At 48.6% G+C, this 19,705-nt stretch overlaps 2 protein-coding genes across 5 annotated transcripts; one reads left to right on the top strand and one right to left on the bottom strand.

Annotated features, from left to right (window-relative positions):
- The first annotated feature begins 413 nt into the window (after positions 1 to 413).
- Positions 414 to 6,032, top strand: PSMA7 (proteasome 20S subunit alpha 7). The gene is made up of 7 exons (XM_064391824.1): positions 414 to 572; positions 2,011 to 2,137; positions 2,941 to 3,065; positions 4,363 to 4,485; positions 4,834 to 4,953; positions 5,490 to 5,552; positions 5,810 to 6,032. Exons 1-7 carry the CDS (start codon positions 477 to 479, stop codon positions 5,900 to 5,902), a joined length of 747 nt encoding a protein of 248 aa, XP_064247894.1. The 5' UTR covers positions 414 to 476; the 3' UTR covers positions 5,903 to 6,032.
- A 1,857-nt stretch (positions 6,033 to 7,889) lies between these two features.
- LSM14B (LSM family member 14B) lies at positions 7,890 to 19,426 on the bottom strand. 4 transcript variants are annotated; one of them, XM_064391819.1, is made up of 10 exons: positions 19,175 to 19,426; positions 15,049 to 15,212; positions 14,564 to 14,699; positions 14,016 to 14,132; positions 12,055 to 12,225; positions 11,853 to 11,930; positions 10,707 to 10,868; positions 10,382 to 10,535; positions 9,495 to 9,714; positions 7,890 to 9,185 (listed from the first exon to the last, which is right to left on the bottom strand). In XM_064391819.1, the coding sequence occupies exons 1-9, from the start codon at positions 19,293 to 19,295 to the stop codon at positions 9,543 to 9,545; spliced, it is 1,275 nt and encodes a 424-aa protein (XP_064247889.1). In that variant the 5' UTR covers positions 19,296 to 19,426; the 3' UTR covers positions 7,890 to 9,185; positions 9,495 to 9,542. The 4 variants fall into 4 exon arrangements, with proteins under 4 accessions (XP_064247889.1, XP_064247888.1, XP_064247891.1 ...); XM_064391818.1 differs by having other exon boundaries at positions 11,853 to 11,933; positions 19,175 to 19,425; XM_064391821.1 differs by lacking the exon at positions 14,016 to 14,132.
- Positions 19,427 to 19,705: the final 279 nt, after the last annotated feature.

Consider the following 19,705-nt stretch of genomic DNA (forward strand, 5'->3'; position numbering starts at 1 on the left):
GCTGCCAGGAAAGGCTGGGAGGGAGAACCGGGGCTGTCCACCCTGGCGTCGGGGTGACCCCATTGTGGCTCTCCATACCCCAAGGGGACGCACAGCAAGGATGGAGCAAGGCTGTTATGAGAGAGTGGAGTGACAGGGCAAGGGGAATGGGCTCAAATTGAAAAAAGAGGAGGTTTAGGTTAGATATTAGGAGAATTATTAGGAGAATCTTCCCTGCGAGGGCGGCGAGGCGCCGGCACAGGGTGCTCAGGGCAGCTGCGGTTGCCCCATGCCTACAAAGGCGGCGTGCGGGGCTGGAGCAGGCGGATGGCGGAGCTGTCCCTGCCGCTTTTGGGGTCCCTTCCCCCGAACCCTCCGCACTCCCCGCGCGCGGCGCTGCGCAGCGTGCGCCCGGTGCGTACGCCAAGTGCGCAGCGCCGGAGCGCAGCGCCCCGCCCCCGGCCCGCCCGGATGACGGTGCGGGTTCTGCCGGAGCCATGAGCTACGACCGCGCCATCACCGTCTTCTCCCCGGACGGGCACCTCTTCCAGGTGGAGTACGCGCAGGAGGCGGTCAAGAAGGGCTCCACCGCGGTGAGTCGGCGGCCGCGGGGCTGGCGGGGCGGCGGGGCGGAGCGGGGCCCGCGGCGGGGCCTGCGCGGCGCTGTGCGCCCGGCCTGGCGGGCCCGGGAGGCCGCGGGAGCCGCTGAGGGGCCATCCCTGAGGGGCCATCCCTGAGGGGCGATCCCTGAGGGGCGATCCCTGCCGGGTGATCCCTGAGGGGCGATCCCTGAGGGGCCATCCCTGAGGGGCCATCCCTGAGGGGCGATCCCTGAGGGGCGATCCCTGCCGGGGGATCCCTGAGGGGCGATCCCTGAGGGGCGATCCGTGCGGGGGATCCCTCCGGGGCCATCCCCGAGGGGCGATCCCCGAGGGGCGATCCCTGAGGGGCCATCCCTGAGGGGCCATCCCTGCGGGGCTCCGGCCTTCTGTAGGGGGGATCCTCTCCTCGCTCGGTCCCTGCTGCAGATTGTGGGATTTTGTGTTTGTGGGATTTTATGTTTGTGGGATTTTGTGTTTGTTTGTGGGATTTTGTGTTTGTGCACGGATTCCCAGCGCGTTGGGAAACTCGTCGGTGAAAGCCTTTAAAAGCAAGTTGCTTCTCCCGGCTTCCAGGTGTCCCAAGCTTTTGCTCGATTAAAGTTTTATTTCATTTAGGGGAGGAGGAAAAATGTGTTCATTTGCAAATGTCTTTGTATCAGTGATTGTAATAAGTTCTAGCAATAGTAAGTTTTCATTTTTAAAAGTTATAACTGTATTAATAGTTGTAGTATGTTTTAATTACCCAAAAGAGAATTTACCATCTTTGGGATGGGAGTGAATATAACAAGATTTATTTCCAAATAGATTCCTCGTTTTTTTCAGAAATTAAAAATACTGTAAAAGTGGAGGCAGCATGCAGTATAACCACCCATTGTGTCTCTTGTTGAGTTGAACGTTTTTGGAAGCATTTGGAACATGCTGATTCCCATCCCTCTGTGGGAATGAAGGGGAAAGGTCAAGGGTTTTTTCCTCAGTGATGTTGGAAAAAGTGTATTCAAGGTATGAATTAGGACATTAAGGCAGCTACAGACAGAACGTTTTGGCAGCTGTAGGTGTTACTTGGCCTGATCTTCAGTGCCTTGGCTCTGAGTTGAGCAGTGCCACTGGACTCTGGGGTTTTCCATGGCTGTGGAAACCCTGATGGTGCTTTGGAGAAAGGACAGTGTGTAAAGGAGCTGGAGCCTGTCTCTGAGGAGCCACAGGTTGGTGTAAACTGATGATGAAACTGCACCCTGAAATGCATTGCCATTTTTGTTACATCAGTCCTGCCTCTGGGTTCAGTGGGAAATAAAATCCTGACTTCAAGCTGAGGAGATGGTTACAGTGTGGGGGTTTGTGCTTGGTTACTGCTCCCCTGAGTAAAGTCTGCAGCTGTCAGGATTTCTGGACCTGGGTTAACTTTTTTACTTCTTCTTTTCATGCGCGGAAGGTTGGAGTAAGAGGGAAGGATATTGTTGTCCTTGGTGTGGAGAAGAAGTCCGTGGCAAAGCTGCAGGATGAGAGAACTGTCAGGAAGATCTGTGCCCTGGATGACAATGTCTGCATGGCTTTTGCAGGTACCTGGTGCCCTCAGGGCTTTTGGCAGCTGCTGGGGCACCTTGGGTGTGTTTATGGACTCTGAGAACCCAAAATGCAGGGTGTACCTGGCTGAGAGCTGTGGGAAGCATGGTATTTCCATGGTAGCTTATTCTTTTTTTTTAATATAGAGAAATACAGTGTCAGTGTCAATAATATTTTTAAGATCTGATTTAACTGACTAAAACAACAGGGTTTTGTTCAGTGTGCAGGAATGAGAGGCTCAGTTCTTTCTCCTGCCTTGCTTCCTTAGCCAGGGTCAGGGATATGTGCAGGGGTGTTCACAAACTTGAGGAAAAATTGTCTAATAAAAACAAAGCTGTAAGTGAAAAATGGCAGCATTAGCTAAAAAGATAATAATAATAAAATAATAATTAAATGTCTTTAAAATCTTTTTTTTTAAAGGGTCACACTTGGGTCAACTAACATCATGCTGCCGTAGTCTCATTAACTGAGGTTTGCTGGGCAGATAAAACTGGACTGCATGAGGGATAATGTGTGTGAGAATAAGCCTGGCAGATTAGCTGGGGTATGGAATGCTGTCAGTAGTATTCCCATTTCCTGGCTCAGAACTGTGTGTGTCACTTAACTCACAAACATGGAAGCTGTAAACTAAATCCTTCAGTTATTTTTGTGCATCAGCCACTTTCTGCTGCCTTACAGATGCTCTTGCCCAGCAAACCTGAGAGTTTGAGCTCTGCTTGGATTTTCCCTGACCCTGTGGGCCTTTTAGGGCCAGGTTGTGAGGTTTTTCCATGACTCTGAGGCCCCTGTGTCGTTTCAGGGCTGACAGCTGATGCCAGGATAGTCATAAACAGAGCCCGGGTGGAGTGCCAGAGCCACAGGCTCACCGTGGAGGATCCTGTCACCGTGGAGTACATCACCCGCTACATTGCCAGCCTGAAGCAGGTACCTGGGGCTGCACACAGCTGCTGAGGATGTCCTGACCTGACACACGTGTTCTGTGTGCTCTTGTGCTAGCCTGGGTTATGCATTGTGTGCAGTTAGGTGTGTGCCACGTGGGACTAGAGTGTCACACGTGTAGCATGAACCACACATGTGTAGCATGGAATAACTGACATTTCCTCAAGCTGTGCAAGTGTCTGTGCTCTGGCCTCACTTTTACCCCTACCTGGTAAAAAACACATTGTGGGTTTTTATTGGGAATGGAAAACAATGATTGAGTTTGTGAATGATAGATTTGAGTTTTTTCCCCCAAGATAAAGCAGCCAGTGCTTGCAAGGCCTGCACAGTTCCATGTGTCATCTCATCAGGAACCCCCTGCCCATCTCACTCCCAGAACAGTGGGCCTGGGTTACTGTCTTTTCTTCATGGCTCCTGGTAGTTTTTCCTCCTGCAAAGCCATTGCAGGGATGGGTAAGAGGGGAGCAAATTGGTGCAGTATTTAATGTTTTGTGTTTGATAGTCATGAATTTAGAATGAATTGCAGCATCAAAATATGCCCAGCTGCGTTCTGTGAGAAAATTACTCATTTGCCAGTGTATTAAACTGATTTTCAGCCACCAGCGAGAATTAGAGAAAATTTAATTTACTTATGCACTGATGTGCTGGAGCAGTGGTGATGATAATAATGGATTCTTCTAATAATCACTGGTCTGTCAGAGCAAGGCTCCACTTCAAGTTTCAGTTTGTTCCTTTATCCAATCTCACATTTGTGTCTGTCTTGCTGGCACTTTCACCATTTCTCCCACACTGTTGCAAACACCCCTGGCCCAGCTCCTGCTGCCCTGGTGCTGTGGGTGTCAGCCCCAACGCCCCTGGTGTGGGACATGGCAGTGACTTTGCTAGCAGTGTCCCAGGAGGGCTGTGACATGGCTGCAGTGTCACCTGCTCACAGCAGGAGCTGCCACGATTTCCTGTGCAATCAGTGCAAATCATTGGTGAAAACTGTGCTTAGGTGTGCTCATGGTGTTTTTTGGCACACTGGTGCCACGCTGGGGCTTGCAGAGCTGGCTCTGGCTGCCTCAGCACCCCTCAGCAGGAGGGGAGGTGCTTCTGGAAGCTGTAACCAGGTGTAGGAACAGGGCTGGACAGGAACCACGTCTCACCTGCCTGCCTTAGGGGCTCCATGAGATACAGGGTCCTGACTAATGGAGACAGCCAGCTAAAAGCGTGTCAGGTGGCTCTCGTGGTTGTAGCTGCTGCAGAGTGTGCTCAGCAGTGCCTCAGTGTCCTTTGTGCTCAGAGGTACACGCAGAGCAACGGCCGCAGGCCCTTCGGCATCTCCGCCCTCATCGTGGGCTTCGACTTCGACGGGACCCCCCGGCTGTACCAGACCGACCCCTCTGGCACCTACCATGCTTGGAAGGTGAGTGCGTGCAGTCCCTGCTGGAAATGGAGTTTTTGTGAGTTAATGTTTTCTTTAAAGTGGGATTGGGGTAGAGGAGATCTCGCTGGCCACATGGTGCTGTCTCACAGCTGCAAAAATCCTTAACGATCAAATGTGCTGAGAGTGGCCATCTGCAGTTCAGCTTTCCTTGGGAAGTCTTGTCCTGCTTTCAAAAAAAAAAACCCCAAACCAACCCACCTGTGCCAGATAACTGTCTTTGTGTGTGACAGATTATGCAATTGTACAACTTTGTGTTTCTTTCTTACTCTGCAAATGAAATCTTTTCTAAACTCCCATTCATTTTCTTTTCCCCCTTAATGTTTCCAGGCTAATGCCATTGGCAGAGGAGCCAAATCTGTGCGTGAGTTCCTGGAGAAAAACTACACTGATGAGGCCATTGAAACGGATGATCTGACTATTAAACTTGTCATCAAGGCTCTTCTCGAGGTGAGGCTGTTTCACATCTCTTCTGTGGCTTTTCACTGTCCAGATTAATTTCTTAGGGGTGAATATGGGAAAATACTTGTGGATGTCCAAGGAAGTACTGCAAAGGATCTGTGAGAGCTGTTTACTGTAGGCTGTGGGTGTTGGATTGAATTCAAGGTCCAGAATAATTGGGGTCACAATTTCCATAGTTTACACAGAGCTTACCAGCAGCTCTGGGGACAATACAGACTTCAGTTCTGGGTGTTAACACAAATGCACCAGAGATGAGCCAAAGCACATGCTGAGTATTTTATTTTTTGATTGAAGTTTGAGATACGGAAAACAGCACAAGTCAGGTGGTGGGGCTGAGGTGTTCTCCATCTGCCCAGGGCACTGGCGCCACTGTGAAGACCCTTTTGAGAGTTAGTGCTGCTGGTGTTGAGAGCTAAAGAGTGAAATACACCCCATCCATATCTATTCTCCTAAGGAGGCCTGAGAGGGGTTTGTTGGGGTGAATTCCTGGCCAGGCTCCTAAAGCTTCCCTCTGCCCCTCGCAGGTGGTGCAGTCTGGTGGGAAGAACATCGAGCTGGCGGTCATGAGACGGGAGCAGCCGCTGAAGGTGAGGCTGCTGTTTGCTTCTCTCCCCTTGAGCCCGTCTCTGATACTGTCCTTGTTGATCTGCCTGAAGTTAATCTCACATTTTGCACTGACAAATACTTCAGTTTATTCTTAGTAGCCAAGGAATGTTGTTGTGTCTGCAGCAGGTACCTGCTTTCAGATAAACAGCAGCTCTTCCCATGGCAGAGCTAGAATCACTTCCATGAATGTCTCCTAAGTTTATGGGTATCCTGAGGGTCACCTATGTTTCTGTTTTAGATCCTGAACCCTGAAGAAATTGAGAAGTATGTGGCTGAAATTGAAAAGGAAAAGGAAGAAAATGAAAAGAAAAAACAGAAGAAAACATCATGATGAATGAAATGCACCCGCTTAGCTGCTTCTTTTTAATTGATGGGTTATTCTGTATAGACATGTAGGCATTCCAGCTACTCATACTGTGCTCTCTTGAGATCTACAATAAACCTACTGATTTTTTTTTAAAGCTGTTATTTAAAAAAAACCTGTCTGTTCCTTGGATTTTAATTACCCAGGATGATCTGGTTGGCTACAGAACAGCAGCAGTGACCCATTAAAGGACAGAGACTTCGCTTGCATTTTTTTCCCTGGACACTTCACTTTGTTTAATGGTTCTTTTCTGCACTCTCTCAGCATGTCTTTTTTTTTTTTTTTTACCTTAAACAGTTGTTTTAGGAGGTTGTGTTATGGTCTCAACATAACTAATATGGAGTTGGGGTTTTTATTCCCTACCAGGCATCTGTCAGGGTGAAAAGGCTGGCTCTGCCTTGCAGCAGCCTGTGACAGAGGTGTGTGTTGTACTGCTGCAGGACAGCACAGATGGGGGCTGTGTTTTGGGGGTCAGCAGGGGACGGTGCTGCTGCAGGCAGTGCTCAGGGCAGAGCTGCATGGCCTGGTGCTGCCAGGTCTGGTTCAGAGTACAGCATTGCTGCTGTGGTTCACAGGGGGGATTTGTGCAGCAGGAGCTAAACAATAACTAGCAAATGTTACATACAACAGAGTTGTAGCTCCTCCACTTTCTCCTCTGGTATTTGCCCTCTCTGCCTCGTACCCCAGGAGTTGGTTTGAGCTCATCCTCATTTCAGAGCAGCCTCAGGCCCCTCCCCACCTGAGCTTACTCTCTCAAGTCTCAGTACTTGAGGCAATAGGAACAGGTACTCCTTTATTTTAAGTTTGGCCATTTGTATCCACCAAGGGGGTAGAGCCAAACTGCCCTTCAGTCTGCTCCTGCACACCCAGAGAGGGTGTGACAGGGTCAGGGCCGGACTGGGGTGGCAGCAGCCACAGCAAGGACTGAATGTGGCCCAGAAGCCTGCAAGGGACAGCCCTGGTACTCCAGCCCCTGCTCAGGACACTGAGGACTCCAGGGATGCTCCAGGCAGCAGAGCTCAGCCCTGGGCTCGCACAGCCAGGAGCTGTTTACAGGAAATGCTGCCCAGCAAAGTGTGGGCAGAGGAGCCCACAGGAGTCAAGGACAGGGAGCACACATCAGAGCACATGAGCCAGAGGAAGCGTGGTCCTGAACACCAGGTTAATGTATCAAACCTGGGGCTGGAGTGCTGAAGTCCAAAAAAGCTGCATTTGGTTGTCTGCTGAAGTCACAGCTGTTCCCACACACTGGGAATGTTCCATGGGGAAGCTGACAGGCCTGCAGCTGAGCCCACAGTGCTCCTGGGGAAGAAGGGCTCACAGGTACCAGCCCTGGGGCTGAGCCACAGCCACCAGCCCCCTCTGCTCCAGGAGCCAGGCCAGCACTTGGCTCAGAGGCTGGGACACAAACTTGAGCAGTGTCAAGGATGTGCTCTGCCTGGATCTGAAGCTTTACTGTGGAAACAAGGGAAGTGATCCCACTCAACTGAAAAGGCACAGCTATGTGTGAATAGTGGTGATTACACAGGAGCAGTGAGGATTTCTCCTCCCATCCTCTGCCAGGGCAGTGCAATTCCATCTCCACACTTAGAGCCACACTGGCTGCTTTGCCAGCAGCAAAGGCAGAGTTAGAGCAGCTCTGAGTGAGGCATTTCAGCTCACCCCAGACCAGAGGTGTGAGCCAGGGCCTGCAGCAGCAGCAGCTCCTGGGGAGCCCCAGGGCCTCCCTCTGCAAGGCTGGAGTAACATAACCCTCATCAGGCTGAGTCCCAACATGGGAGCCAGGGCAACAGTACAATGGGCAGTGCCTGGATTTGGGTGTTGCAGCCTTTTTCCAATACTGTGTAACACTGCCAGGTTTTCTGCAGCTTGGATGGCAGCCCTGTAAGGTGCCAGAGGAGGTGTAGGGAGCGATGTTATGGAGCTATGTACAGAACAGAGGTGGAGGGAAACATTAAACATTTACATGTTTATTATAATTACAATTTACATTACTCCAAAGAGCAGCCCCACTGCTATGTTCTAATTCTCAGCAATAAAGTCCTACAAAAATAAATCCAAGCTTTTACAGTAACCTAGGTCAATGCATAACTAAAAAAACTTGAGCTATGTAAGGGGTTCAGTCATCAAGGTGCTTTTTCAACAAAATTCCCTACCAACCAAAAATGGGACACATGCCTATAGCAATTTAACCCACTTATTTCATGCAAACAAAGGTAACCCCTCCCTCCCAGCCCTCTCCCCACATACAGATTTTTAAAAACAAAAGAAAAACAACTAAACTATTTACAGTATGGGGGTATAGAGGAAAGAAATTAAACATGCCCATCTGTTAAGCTTCATTATATGGTCTCCCATCCCTAGTTGAATGAAAACATTCCAAAGAGTTCCACCACAGTCTACAGAGTACAGAGAACTGTTTGCATTTGGTGCTGCCTCCAGCGAGGTACAAACCGAGGCACACAAGTCAGAGCCTCAGGTCTCCTTCCCAGACAGTCACTACTGCCAAAACCTCTGCACGTGAGTGGGGACAGTCCCTGCTCCCATCCCACATGGTGTCCCCACGCTCCAGCCAGGAGCTCCAAGCCCCAGGCACTCCCAGCACCCTGCAGCTCAAGGCAGAGCCACGCTCCTGTGGTACCTCCAGCCCAGTAGCAGCCCACAAACAGCTGTACAGTCAGAAACACTACTACATGATCAACACTCCAGTATTCCCAAGTGACAATATACACAACTCCTCAGCACCAGGAATCCATTTCTCCAGATACCAAGTGCTACTTCACACCTGCTGCCAAGATCCGTGAGACCAGCAGCACCAAAGGATCCATTTGGTTACTCAGAACAAACAAATTGTAGCTGGTTTATTTCAAGTGAGCTTTGGTTCCGTGTTAAAACAGCATGATTTCTCTTCTCCAGGGTTCAGAAAAGGAGTCTGACTTTGAGCTTAGACTATAGCAGCCTTGAGAGACCCAGAAAGAAGAACCGTGTAAGTTAGTCTGCACTTGAAAAACACAAAAAAACAGAAAAGACACCCTGAAGAAGGTACCCCTGAACACATTCCCTCTTCCAAAAAATATTCCAGCAGACAGTGGCTGGTCCAAAGTAAGTCCAAAATATAAGCAGTAGTACATGAAATTCTGTCGCTTGAGCTGAGACAGTAAACAATATGAACCATTTTCCCACGTTAGTGCAGCAGTTGGTTGTTTTCTTTCTATATACAGTTTCATCCTCTCAGGAGAGATGTTCGAACCTATTCAGAAAAAAAGGTAGAATTAAATTTGATATTATGGGGTTCTTCTCCCAAGAAGAAGAAGAATAGCAAAGCTCACACCCCTGTATCAGCTGAAATGCTTAGTTAGAAACCAAAAGCTGCTTGCTTGAGCTGAGCCTTTTCTCAGACAGGTGAAACCAAAAAATCAACACGTTAAACCACCCCTATCTCCTTCTACCCTTTAGAAATATCAATCAGATCCAATAAGGAACAATTCTTGATATATCCATGACACTGGAGGACGAAACAGGCTGCACAGACACTTCAGGCAAGGAGCAAGAGACAAACCTGGCTCAGGGAGAGTATTTACTCTTGCTAGAGCACTTGCCTCTGAAGTTACACTCTGCCAGTACCAGCTCTGTGAGTGGTTTGGTTTCTCCTTGCTGCTCCACTCCCCCTTCCACCTCGGAATCCACCTCGAAAGCTGCGGCCACGAAGGAACCGTCCGGACACTCCAAAGGTCTCTGTGTTGAGCTTCCTCTCCTCAGCCCACGTGGTGCGCCTGGAACTGAGCAAGGCCGAGTTCAGCTTCAACACAAACACCGCAGAACCTCCAGCTCACTTAGAGTGGAAGCCTCTCACCCCTGATTTTGTTGAGCTGCACTGCAACAAGCAGTAGCTGCAGTGTACCTGCTCTAACCCAACTCCTCTGCAGCCACACCACAGAGCAAGGGAACCCCTCACGCTGACACTAAAGGGATGTCTCGTTTCTCCAGGCACTTGAGAGCATCAGTGGTGGCAGTGAAAGCTGAAGCTTTCCCCTTCATATTGCCAACATTTAACCTAAAGCATTTCCACAGCCAGAGCTGACCTCTCTGGCCCACCTCCAGGCTTAGCTCACTCCTGTCTGCCAGCTGCACCTTCAGTACAGCATGACCCTGATGCCTCCTCTCCCACAAGCCAGATAAGGGATTTGTTTAGAATCAGTGGGTTCAAAGGCAGTACTGGGAAACAGAAACTCCTCTATCATAGATTAGGCAAGTGTATCATATCAGCTGAAATGCTTTTTGTTTGATGCCACTGCATGAAACTTGGTTCACATCACTTGTGAGCCACCAAATGCATGGCAATATTCCCTGTCCAAAGGGTATTCTAAAATTTTTAAATAATCAAACCATGTCACATAGATTATGTCTGAAATTTTATGCCTAAAATTCCTTTTAGAAAATACTCACCTAGATTTCAGTTCTGAAGAAATGTTGTCAAAGAAAGACTTGGATTTATCATAATAGCAGTTGGGCCCCAGCAGGTCCTCCTCTGTGTTACCATCATTGTTTTGGGTTGCCACTCCAGGGTCCCCTTTTTCTTCCCCCGTCTCTGCTTTGTCATCTGAAGATAATGAAATGTATTACACCTCCTTGAGGCACACACTGCAGAGCCATCTGTTCTCTTGCTCCCTCAAACAAGATTTGAGAGGTAATCATACAGTTTTTCAGAACCAGTTTGTCTATGCAGTGTTTACTACTAGCTCAGCAATTCATATTTAATGAAGGCACAAACCTTTAAAGTTCAGTTTCTTCTTGAATTCTTTATCAAGCTCCTCTCTGTTGAATTGTGCATTTGCACTTTCAAAGTCAAAGTCACCTTCAAACTTTATTGTATTTTCCTTCACAGTAGTTGGTCTGTTTTGTCCTCTAGAACGGTTTCTGGTTCTCCTGTTTCCTGAAAGCAGGAGAGTTTAAACACTTGGTAACACACAGGGAGGTTACATGACTTGCTCAAGACCAGAGGAAACCAGGGATAGAACTCAGGAGTTTCTGGCTTCCAGTCCTGTGGTTAGGCCACACCTCTTTGAAAGCAACTTCTGATTTTGGCTGTAGAAGACACATTACAGCAACACTTTAACTTTCTGAGCAGCATTCCTGGATGTCAGTCTTACCACTAAGAGGGCACCCAACTTCCCTTCCAGTGTGCAGGGAGGAAGTCAGGACAAGCACTACAGCAAGAAAAGCTGAGGGAGGTGGGGAAAAATATCTGTCTGCTCTTCACCTGCAAACATAGCACTGTAATTAGCCTAAAACTCATCTTGATGGCAAAGAGGAGGTCTCAGAAAATCCAGCCAAAGACTCATCTACCCACAAAGGGAGCTTGTACTCTGTCTAGTTTCTGGTTTCCAAATGAGATGCTATCAACTTCTTTTTGGAAAAGCTATAACCCAATCTACACACTAATCTGAAGACCTGAGAGTCTGGAGTGCTGTTTCCTGCCCTTTCTCATTTTATTGGGGCAGAAACCTCTTTGAATTTCACTTTCTTCTGGCCCATGCTTGCACTGCCACTTTGAAATTAGAATTCTGCTCTATGGAGGTGAGTGTTCCATAGCTCCTCTCTGTTATAAAAGCTCTGGAAAGTCTCAAACAGGCCGCCTCTCCCAGTAAATATACTTGAGGTTTCAGAGAAATCCAGTAGCTGCTGCCAAGTCACAGCATTGATTTTTATGACATACCTTCAGCTTTTCTAGAAAAGGCGCTAGAACTCTGTCCCTGGAATGTTCTGAACTTCTGCGACTCCAGAAGCTGTTTTGTTAGGGAAACATCTCTGGATGCCCAAAGCTTTCTGCCAGTCTTCTGTCAGTTAATCCTTCACTGAAGTTACCACCACTTGCCTTCACAGGCTGTTGAGACTGTTTAGCGCCAGCTTAACCTACCCGATCTTCTCCTTTGAGGTCTTCTGTTTTCATCATTCACCTGTCCTTGGGTTTGCACAGGTGCTGCCTGAACTGTATCTACTGAACAAGAAGGATAAACTTTAAAGGAGCACGAGAACAATCCGCAGCCAGCTCAGGGCAGCAGTGCACCTTGGAAGGCTGCTCCAGCCCAGCACTCGGGGCTGAAGGGGGGTGTACGTACCGCTCGCTTTGCTGTTGGCCTGCGGGACCTGCCGGGCGCTGCGCGGAATCCCCGGGGTCACCTTCACTGGGGGCAGCTTTTGGGAATTCATGCTGTCAACTGGGCCAGTCTGGACAGCCTGCTCTACCATGGGGCTTTTGCGGACTGGGTGAACAGAAGGAAAGCCAGCACCTGGAAAAAATCCCAATGACTAAGCGCCTCTCAGAAAGTGAGCCAACACCATTCAAACCCTGCCCACTTCTAGGGAGAAACCTTTTGGTCAAGAATGACTCAAAGCCTTGAGTGTGCATCTTTACAGGCTAAGTTTAAGTGGCACTAGGTAAGGCACCACTGCCATACGAGTCATGGCTCTCACATCCAGAGCCTCAGTTTCAGGAAATATACCCATATATTTCTTAAATCAAGTTAGACAAACATTAAACAACCAAGCCAAGTCAGTCACTCAGACAGTTTATACCATAATCTAATTTCTACATTATGCAGGATTTTACTTTACATGGTAACTTTAAATCTGAAACAAAAGTTCATCATTTTGAAACTGTTCAAGAAAGTTACCCCACTCTGTCAAAAAGGTTTTGCAGCAAAAGCTTAAGCACCTCAGCTATATCCCCTTTTGTAAGCCGCTTTTAGAAGTCCTTCAACTTCACTGCTTATTGTTAGAGCTTTCAGACAAAGAAAACCTGAAACCAGACCAGGATCTCAAAGTTACCCTTTTAAATTCCTTCTTGGTCAAGGCCAAAGTGTTACCAAGACTTCTGTTGCTCTTCCATCCAGGCTTATTTATTCACACTACAAAACATGTAAATACTTTTCATGGTTTGGTATACCTTACACCAATTATATTAAAAAGTGACAGTCTTCAGTACTCAGAAGAAACACTGCATTCTAGCTTTAATTAGAAGGTTTGGAGTACTACAGGTTCATGTAGTTATGCATAAGAACTGCTTGGAAGCAAACTTTAACTGAATATATTAAAAGAGCAAGAAAAGTGAAAAGCTGAAGAGTTCACACAAACCAAGCCACTGACACTTCTGGGTCACCCAAGTCCAACATGAGATATACCCAGTAGGTTACATCATGCAGGTTCCCAGCTAATGTACACCTGGAAAACTTGCAAGGAAGACAGACATATCCTAAGGATTATTGAGTAGGACAAAGCTGATGTGCAAGTTTAACATGAGAAAGTTTCAAAGTTTAGCCAGAATATTGGGAAACTATGTACAGATAGATGGCCAAAAGCAGAGAGTAAGTAAAAAGCTTCATGCCAACACAAGCATACATGCTTAAGCTAAAACCAGATGAAACTAATTATGTTTAAATGCAGGCTGCACCTGGTCACCCTGCTCTGAGGTAGGTCAGTCAAGTATCTCATCTTAACCTTCTTTAAAGGTTTTACACATAGAAGCAAGCACCCAGAACCATGTTATCTCTGCTACTCAGGAATTGCTTACTGTTAGTCATGCTTTACTAACTGGGAGTCTGGACAAGGTGCAATGCCCCATCATGCATGAAATCTACCCTGATGTTTCCTCGATTACAGAAAATACAACTGAACTTTTGATCAGCCTAAGTCTCCAAACACAAGGCCACCCACAATTTAAGCAGTGTGCTTCTTTTTCCAGGAAATGCTGACCAATTCCTCACCCAAACCCTGCAGTGACACACGTTCCTGGACAGGATGCAACACATGAGCATCTCTAAACTTCGTCCTTCTCCTGATACTTACACAAGAGGATCCACTGTCTTGGACTTTTCCTTTCTCCTGTCTCTCTAATTGATACTTGTAGGACAGGAGGAATCACACTTCATGTAATGAAAGGCAAAAAAAAGCTGAGAACAATCTAGTTCTACTGGCATTACCCATATGAGCACTATCATTCTAGGAGGGGTTAACAAGAACAGAGTGTTTGCAAGTGCCATGCAGTTCTTCCAAATATTTGGAGTCCTCAAACTGCTGTTACCCTTGGAAGAGAGCTGATGGGGCTCTGAAGACATGTCAGGCTCTGAAACAGGTTGTGGAGACGGAGAAGAACTAGGGCTGGAAGCAGCTGCTGATGCTGGAGGGCTTACCAATTTCTCTAAAGAGATAGAGGGAAGAAGAGAGAGCAGAGATACATGGATAAGATACAAGGTAGTGAAACATCTGAAGGACTTGGAAAGAGATACAAGATTCTCTAGAACAGCATTAGAGCAGCTTATTTACAGTCTTCTCTGGAAATGCAAGTTCTTTTTACATGTGATGTGAGGTGTGTTAGGTTAAAACTGAACTGGCCTCAACTGTCAGGTATTCCCATTAATTTCAGAAAGAAACTTCAGCTATTTAGTTTGTTTCTTTCATGTGTGTGTGCACATGCAGTAAAACCATTGCACAAAGTTGTGAGCTGCTTATTCACTGCTCCTTGCAGCCTGACACTTGGCAAGGAGCTTGGTGTTAGTTACTGTTATTTGCCTTCACAGCAGCTGCATACAAGACCATCCCTTTATTCTAGCAAGTAAAGTTTGTACTTACCTAAACCTAAGGAAGCTGCATACTGCTGGCTAAGCAAAGAGCTGGCAGCAAGCTGGCTGTAAGGTGGCATACCTCTGAACGGGCTGTAAGGCACATGTGGCTGAAAGGATGATGTAGAGGCAGAGCCCAGTGAAGACTGTAACAAGACAAAGTACATTTCCATTTACAGTGTCCAAGAGGCAACTTGCTTTGGCAGTGATTCTTTACTTCACATACGGCATTACTAAAGCTTAAGTAAATTCTGAGAAGGGTTAGTTTACCTCTTTATGATTTTCCTGCATTCTCAGCTAGCTCTGGCTTTTGTTGACTGAAGTCTTAATGCTGCTGCTACTTTAAACATTACAACAAAATTCAGGATACTTTAAATAATCTGAAGATTCCTGGAGACACTGATTGCCTTCATTTCTATAAGTTTTTACCAAAATGCAGTCCTTCAACACCAGTGTTTTATCTCAGCTTTTTATCAACACTTCAGGCTAACTTACTTGGACAATGGCAGGATCTTGTGGCAGAGTATGCTGAGCTTTTGGAGGTTCACAGACAGTGATGTCTTTGATGTCACTTCCTCGAAAAATAATGTACTCATAGATTTCTTCTCTGGGAGGAGCCGGTCTGTCTGTGGGCCGGTCCTCGGTCCCGAAGGATCGCACTGGGGCATGGAAACGGTGACATTAGTGCAGCACTGCCACTGCAGCACTGTGCGCGCTCAGATCCGTGCAATTAACAAGCACTCCTTCAACACTTGCCATTTGTAACAACAACAACAGCTACTTCCAGAACCCTCAATCTCCTTCTCACACACATCTGCTCCCTCAAATGCCAACTTTTTCAGCAGCCTGTGTAAACAGTTTTGTTTACATCAAGCTGTGAAGGTAAAGACCATAGACCAGCTGGAGTGAAGAATCCTACTGCAAACCCAAGGACTTCCCCACAGTGCTGTACTCTCCTTCCCTCCCCAGCAGCTGTCCCAGTCAGGCATTCAGCTCCAGGCAACTGCACCACACCCCGGGGAGGCCCCTGAAGCAGCAGGGGGAAATTGTAGAAGGCTTTAGAGCTCAAATCTGCACCCCTGGTTTCATACATTTATTATGCAGACAGAGGTGATTTTATCAATGATAAAAACTTCCTATTAAAACTCCCTCTCTACTCCAATGTCACTGTTTTTATGATTAATGTGACTACAAAGCAAGCCATCAGTGATAAATCTAACTGCTTAGGAGGCTTTACTGAGTGCCAGCTACCAGAATACTTGAACAGACACTAACCAGCAATGTCACACACCAGAGTGGAAAAAAAATACTTCAGCTGACTGTGGCAACTACTAGGTAGAAGCATAAATTAATTTGAGCCATTAAGGAAGAAGAGGTCAGACTGGATTATTGGCACATCACAGTTACATCAGGCACTGACAGGTAAAAGCCTGAAATTTCAGCCACAAGTTACAGAAACTCCCAAGTTCACTGGTGTGGCTGCTTTCTGTCTGTGAGAGGCACTCCCAGTACCAGCACATATGGGCTTGATGCACGTTTTCTGCCAGTGGAAGAACTCTGTATTGAGCTCCCTCAGCTGCTCCTGACAGGTCATCACAGAAGCACTGAAACACCTCCACCAGGACATGCCACTCTTCCTGCCACACAGATGGGGGCACCACAGCCTGCCAGGAAAAAGAGCACCAAAAGTGGATGCACTGAGCACCCTGGCACACCATGCTGCTTCTACTCACAAGGAGTGCTGGCAGCTGTAGCCAGGGACACTCAAGAGTCCTGTTCCAGGGTGTATGCAGGTGGCTCACCTCACACCAGGCAGCACTTAGTGCCACAAGTGGCCTTCAGGTGAGCCCTCAAGGAGCAGGTGAATGCCAGAATGTCCCTATCACATTGCTCAGCACCTCATTTGCACCTAGCAGGAAGGGATCTTCACCGGTACAAGGACAAGCTGTCAGTCACTTCCTTTCAATGGCCATCTTCCATGAGTTCCCAGGGTAAATAACCTCTCCAAGTTATTTTAGATCTCCAGCTGCTGCTTGATCATATTACAGCTGTAACCCAGTCAACCAGAAGCAGATTATAAACTGAAAGCAATGCTTGTAGCCTTTTGGACATGAACTGTACCACTGATCTCTCTGTTCAAAATTAGATTATTACAGCTCATGGCAAGATGTACTAAAGGTATCCAGGGCTCCTGCAGGCTCCCCCAGCTAACTTGGGAAGCACCATGACCAGCCCATCAACTTCCCCATGGACAAACACACGAGCTGCAAAGCCCAAAGCTGCCCAGGCAGCCTCTCAGCTGGCTGCTCCCAAGGTTTCTGACAAGAAAAGTGGAAAACCAAGTCCTTGGGGTAGACAAAACAGGGCTGTAGGAGTTGAGCTTGCCTGTCCCTGCACCTCAGGTGTTTAATTGTTCCTGGCACTGCACAAAATGCAGTTTAAAGTTGCTGTGGAGGTGGGAAGGGCTGTCTCCCATGAAGTTACTGACTATTGCTTACAGATGAACAGGAAATCAATCCCACAACACTGCAGCTCCTGGTTTACAACACAGCTCCTACTCCTGTAGGGCTGTCGAGCCTAAGCTCTGAAGGGGCAGGAAGCACAGCAAGACTGACTGGAAAGCAGAGCTTATGTGGATATTTTTTATTCAAAAACTCCAATTTCTTCAGACTTTTACTTAAGGGGGAGTAAGTTCCTGACAGGACACCAGTAGGCTTAAGCTTTCTTTGTTTGCAATTTAAGTTTAGCCTCTAACAAACAGACAACTTTCTTGTGGTGATTAATTAAGCCCATGGAATCTCCAGCATTTAAGATTCTGTGCACATATTGAGGTTTAACAAATATAAATCAATTGAAATCAGCCTGGCTTCAAGTGAGAGGCTGAACCAGATTTCCTGAGGTCTCTTTCAATTTAAATTTTTTTAATGAATGATAGAACAAAAGAGAATGACACTTGCATTGCACATGGAAGTGTTTAAACGGTGGCATCCAGGGTTTAACAACAATTTACCTGGACAACTTCAACAGCATGTCAGTAACTCATGGCCCTTCTAATGCCTCAGAGATCAAGTGTTTTAAACCACTGACACCACACTGGGGGTTGATACTGCCCTGACTAACTTCAACATTGTTGCTACATTTGTAATTCCCACACTAATTTTGCTTTGCTATAAAGTCTCTAAATTTGAAGACCCTCTCTGAGCTACAATGAAAATCAGGGTTTGTGATGTAAAGTTTAGAGAACAGCTCTTTAGGTGGGGAAAAATATGTATTCCCCACCTACTGCAACAACCACTTCTCAGGCACCCCAGTTTATCAAAACTGAACACTGAGAAACCAATAAATACAAGAACGGCCAGAAATTTTATCCAGAGCATATACTTACTCCCATCATAAAGCACTTTAACCACACATGCCTCTGAAACACACCAGCTCTAAAGCAGCAAGTGCAATGTGTAAGCAGGGCTATGTAAGGAACCATTTTTACTTGCTGCTGGGTCAAGGCAAAGACCTTCCTGCACCTACAGGAGAGGAACTGCATCCTTCCAGCAACCTCTCAAGTACTTTGAGCCAAGCACTAACACAAGCAGCTCCATTTATGTGTTTTAAATAAACAGCTACATTCCTAGAGGAAAAGAGAATTTGAGAAAACTCGCATTTTTAACTTCAGAAGACACTCTAATGGGTGTCAAATAATGCCCAGCATCATATAAACATCATTATGCTGGGTAAACAGTGGGGCACAGGCTGCCTGGAGGGTAGTTGTGAACCTGGCAAGTCAGTGCCTCCTGCCAGCAAGGAGCCTTTCTAAACAAAAGGTGTTTGTTTTGTGGACAGCCCCGACGGCTGGCTGCAGGCAATGAAGAACGTGTGAACTTCCCAGAACCAGGAAGGACAAAACTCAGGGAAAGAAAACGCCGATGCACATTAGGTGAAGTAGCCAAGATGGACTCGAAAAGCAGTACAGGAGTAAGTTCATGTTTGAGGGACTAAACAAGACAGGACAGGTTTTACTGAGATGAAATACAGGAGTTCCCAGCACAGGTGACAAGCGAACCCAAATGACACTGTTTCAAAGATAATGATCAGTATTTCTACAGGGAAACAAAACCTAAAGCCTCGCTGAGGAGGCAGCAAGGTCGGCGAGCCAGACCCACGTGCAGGTGGCCCACAGCCCTCAGGGCAGCAGCTCCCACCCCCTCACCTGAGCAGAGCCCAGTTATCGACCACGGAAGGAACAAAGACACAACAACAGCAACTGTTTTCCTCAGCGCCGGCCTGGGGCCCTCCTCGAGCCCAGCACCGACACGCAGCCGGGCACAGCCAGCGAGGGGAACCGAAGCACGCACAGCCATGCCGAGCGTCACCTCCCCGCGCCTGACAATGGCCAGGGAGCCAGCGCTCCCGGGGAGAGCCGGGGGCTGCTCAGCATCCCGGGCCCTGCCCGCCCCTGCCAGTGCTGACTCACGGAGAGCGGCAGCGCTCCGGACCGGGGCTGCAGCCCCGCGGGGCGGGCGGGCCCCGGGCGCGCTCATTGTTCGCGGCACGGCGGCCCCCGCCGCGTCCCCTCAGCCAGCGCCGGCCTAGGCCCGCCCGCGCCCCCCGCAGGGCCCCGCCTCACCCTTGGCCAGCGCCACGGTGGAGTTCTCGGTGTCGATGGTGTAGAGGATGCCCTCATAGCGGATCTGCGCCTTGGAGATCAGGCTGATCTTGCTGCCGATGTAGGGGGTCCCCGAGCTCATGGCGGCGGCGCAGCCGGGGGCGGGCAGGGGGGTCCCGGAGCCGCGCGGAGCCGCCGCGCCGCCCACGCGCACTGCGGAGCCGGGACCCCGCCGCGCGCGCCTTATATAGGGCGGAGGGAGACGGGCCGGGGGGAGGCGGAGGGAGGGGGGGGCGTGATTCGCTACCGCGCATGCGCCGCGCGCTATTGACCAGACGGGGGAGACGGGGTCAGACGGGGAGGGGAGAAGGGAACACCCGGGCCCCGCGTCACGTGACCAGCGCGGGCGAGGGTGCCACGTGCGCCGCGGGGCGGGGCCGGAGCGCGCGCACTCGGCTTCCCGCGCTGCCGCGGCTGAGGGGGCGCGCGGGGCGGGGGCTCTGAGGGAGCCCTGTGGCACCGGGGCCGTGGCGCTGCCCCTCGTGTGGCGCT

This window comes from Passer domesticus, chromosome 16, assembly GCF_036417665.1.
Source record: "Passer domesticus isolate bPasDom1 chromosome 16, bPasDom1.hap1, whole genome shotgun sequence".
NCBI classification, from domain to species: Eukaryota; Metazoa; Chordata; class Aves; order Passeriformes; family Passeridae; genus Passer; species Passer domesticus.

Coding starts and splice junctions, on each gene's coding strand:
- LSM14B (XM_064391818.1), bottom strand. CDS start 19,295: ATGAGCTCGGGGACCCCCTACATCGGCAGCAAGATCAGCCTGATCTCC. Junction 11,934..12,054: donor GGCCAACAGCAAAGCGAGCG/GTACGTACACCC, acceptor CTTCTTGTTCAG/TAGATACAGTTCAGGCAGCA. Junction 9,715..10,381: donor TCTTCAGAACTGAAATCTAG/GTGAGTATTTTC, acceptor GGCCTTGCTCAG/TTCCAGGCGCACCACGTGGG.
- PSMA7 (XM_064391824.1), top strand. CDS start 477: ATGAGCTACGACCGCGCCATCACCGTCTTCTCCCCGGACGGGCACCTC. Junction 2,138..2,940: donor TGTCTGCATGGCTTTTGCAG/GTACCTGGTGCC, acceptor GTGTCGTTTCAG/GGCTGACAGCTGATGCCAGG. Junction 5,553..5,809: donor GACGGGAGCAGCCGCTGAAG/GTGAGGCTGCTG, acceptor TTTCTGTTTTAG/ATCCTGAACCCTGAAGAAAT.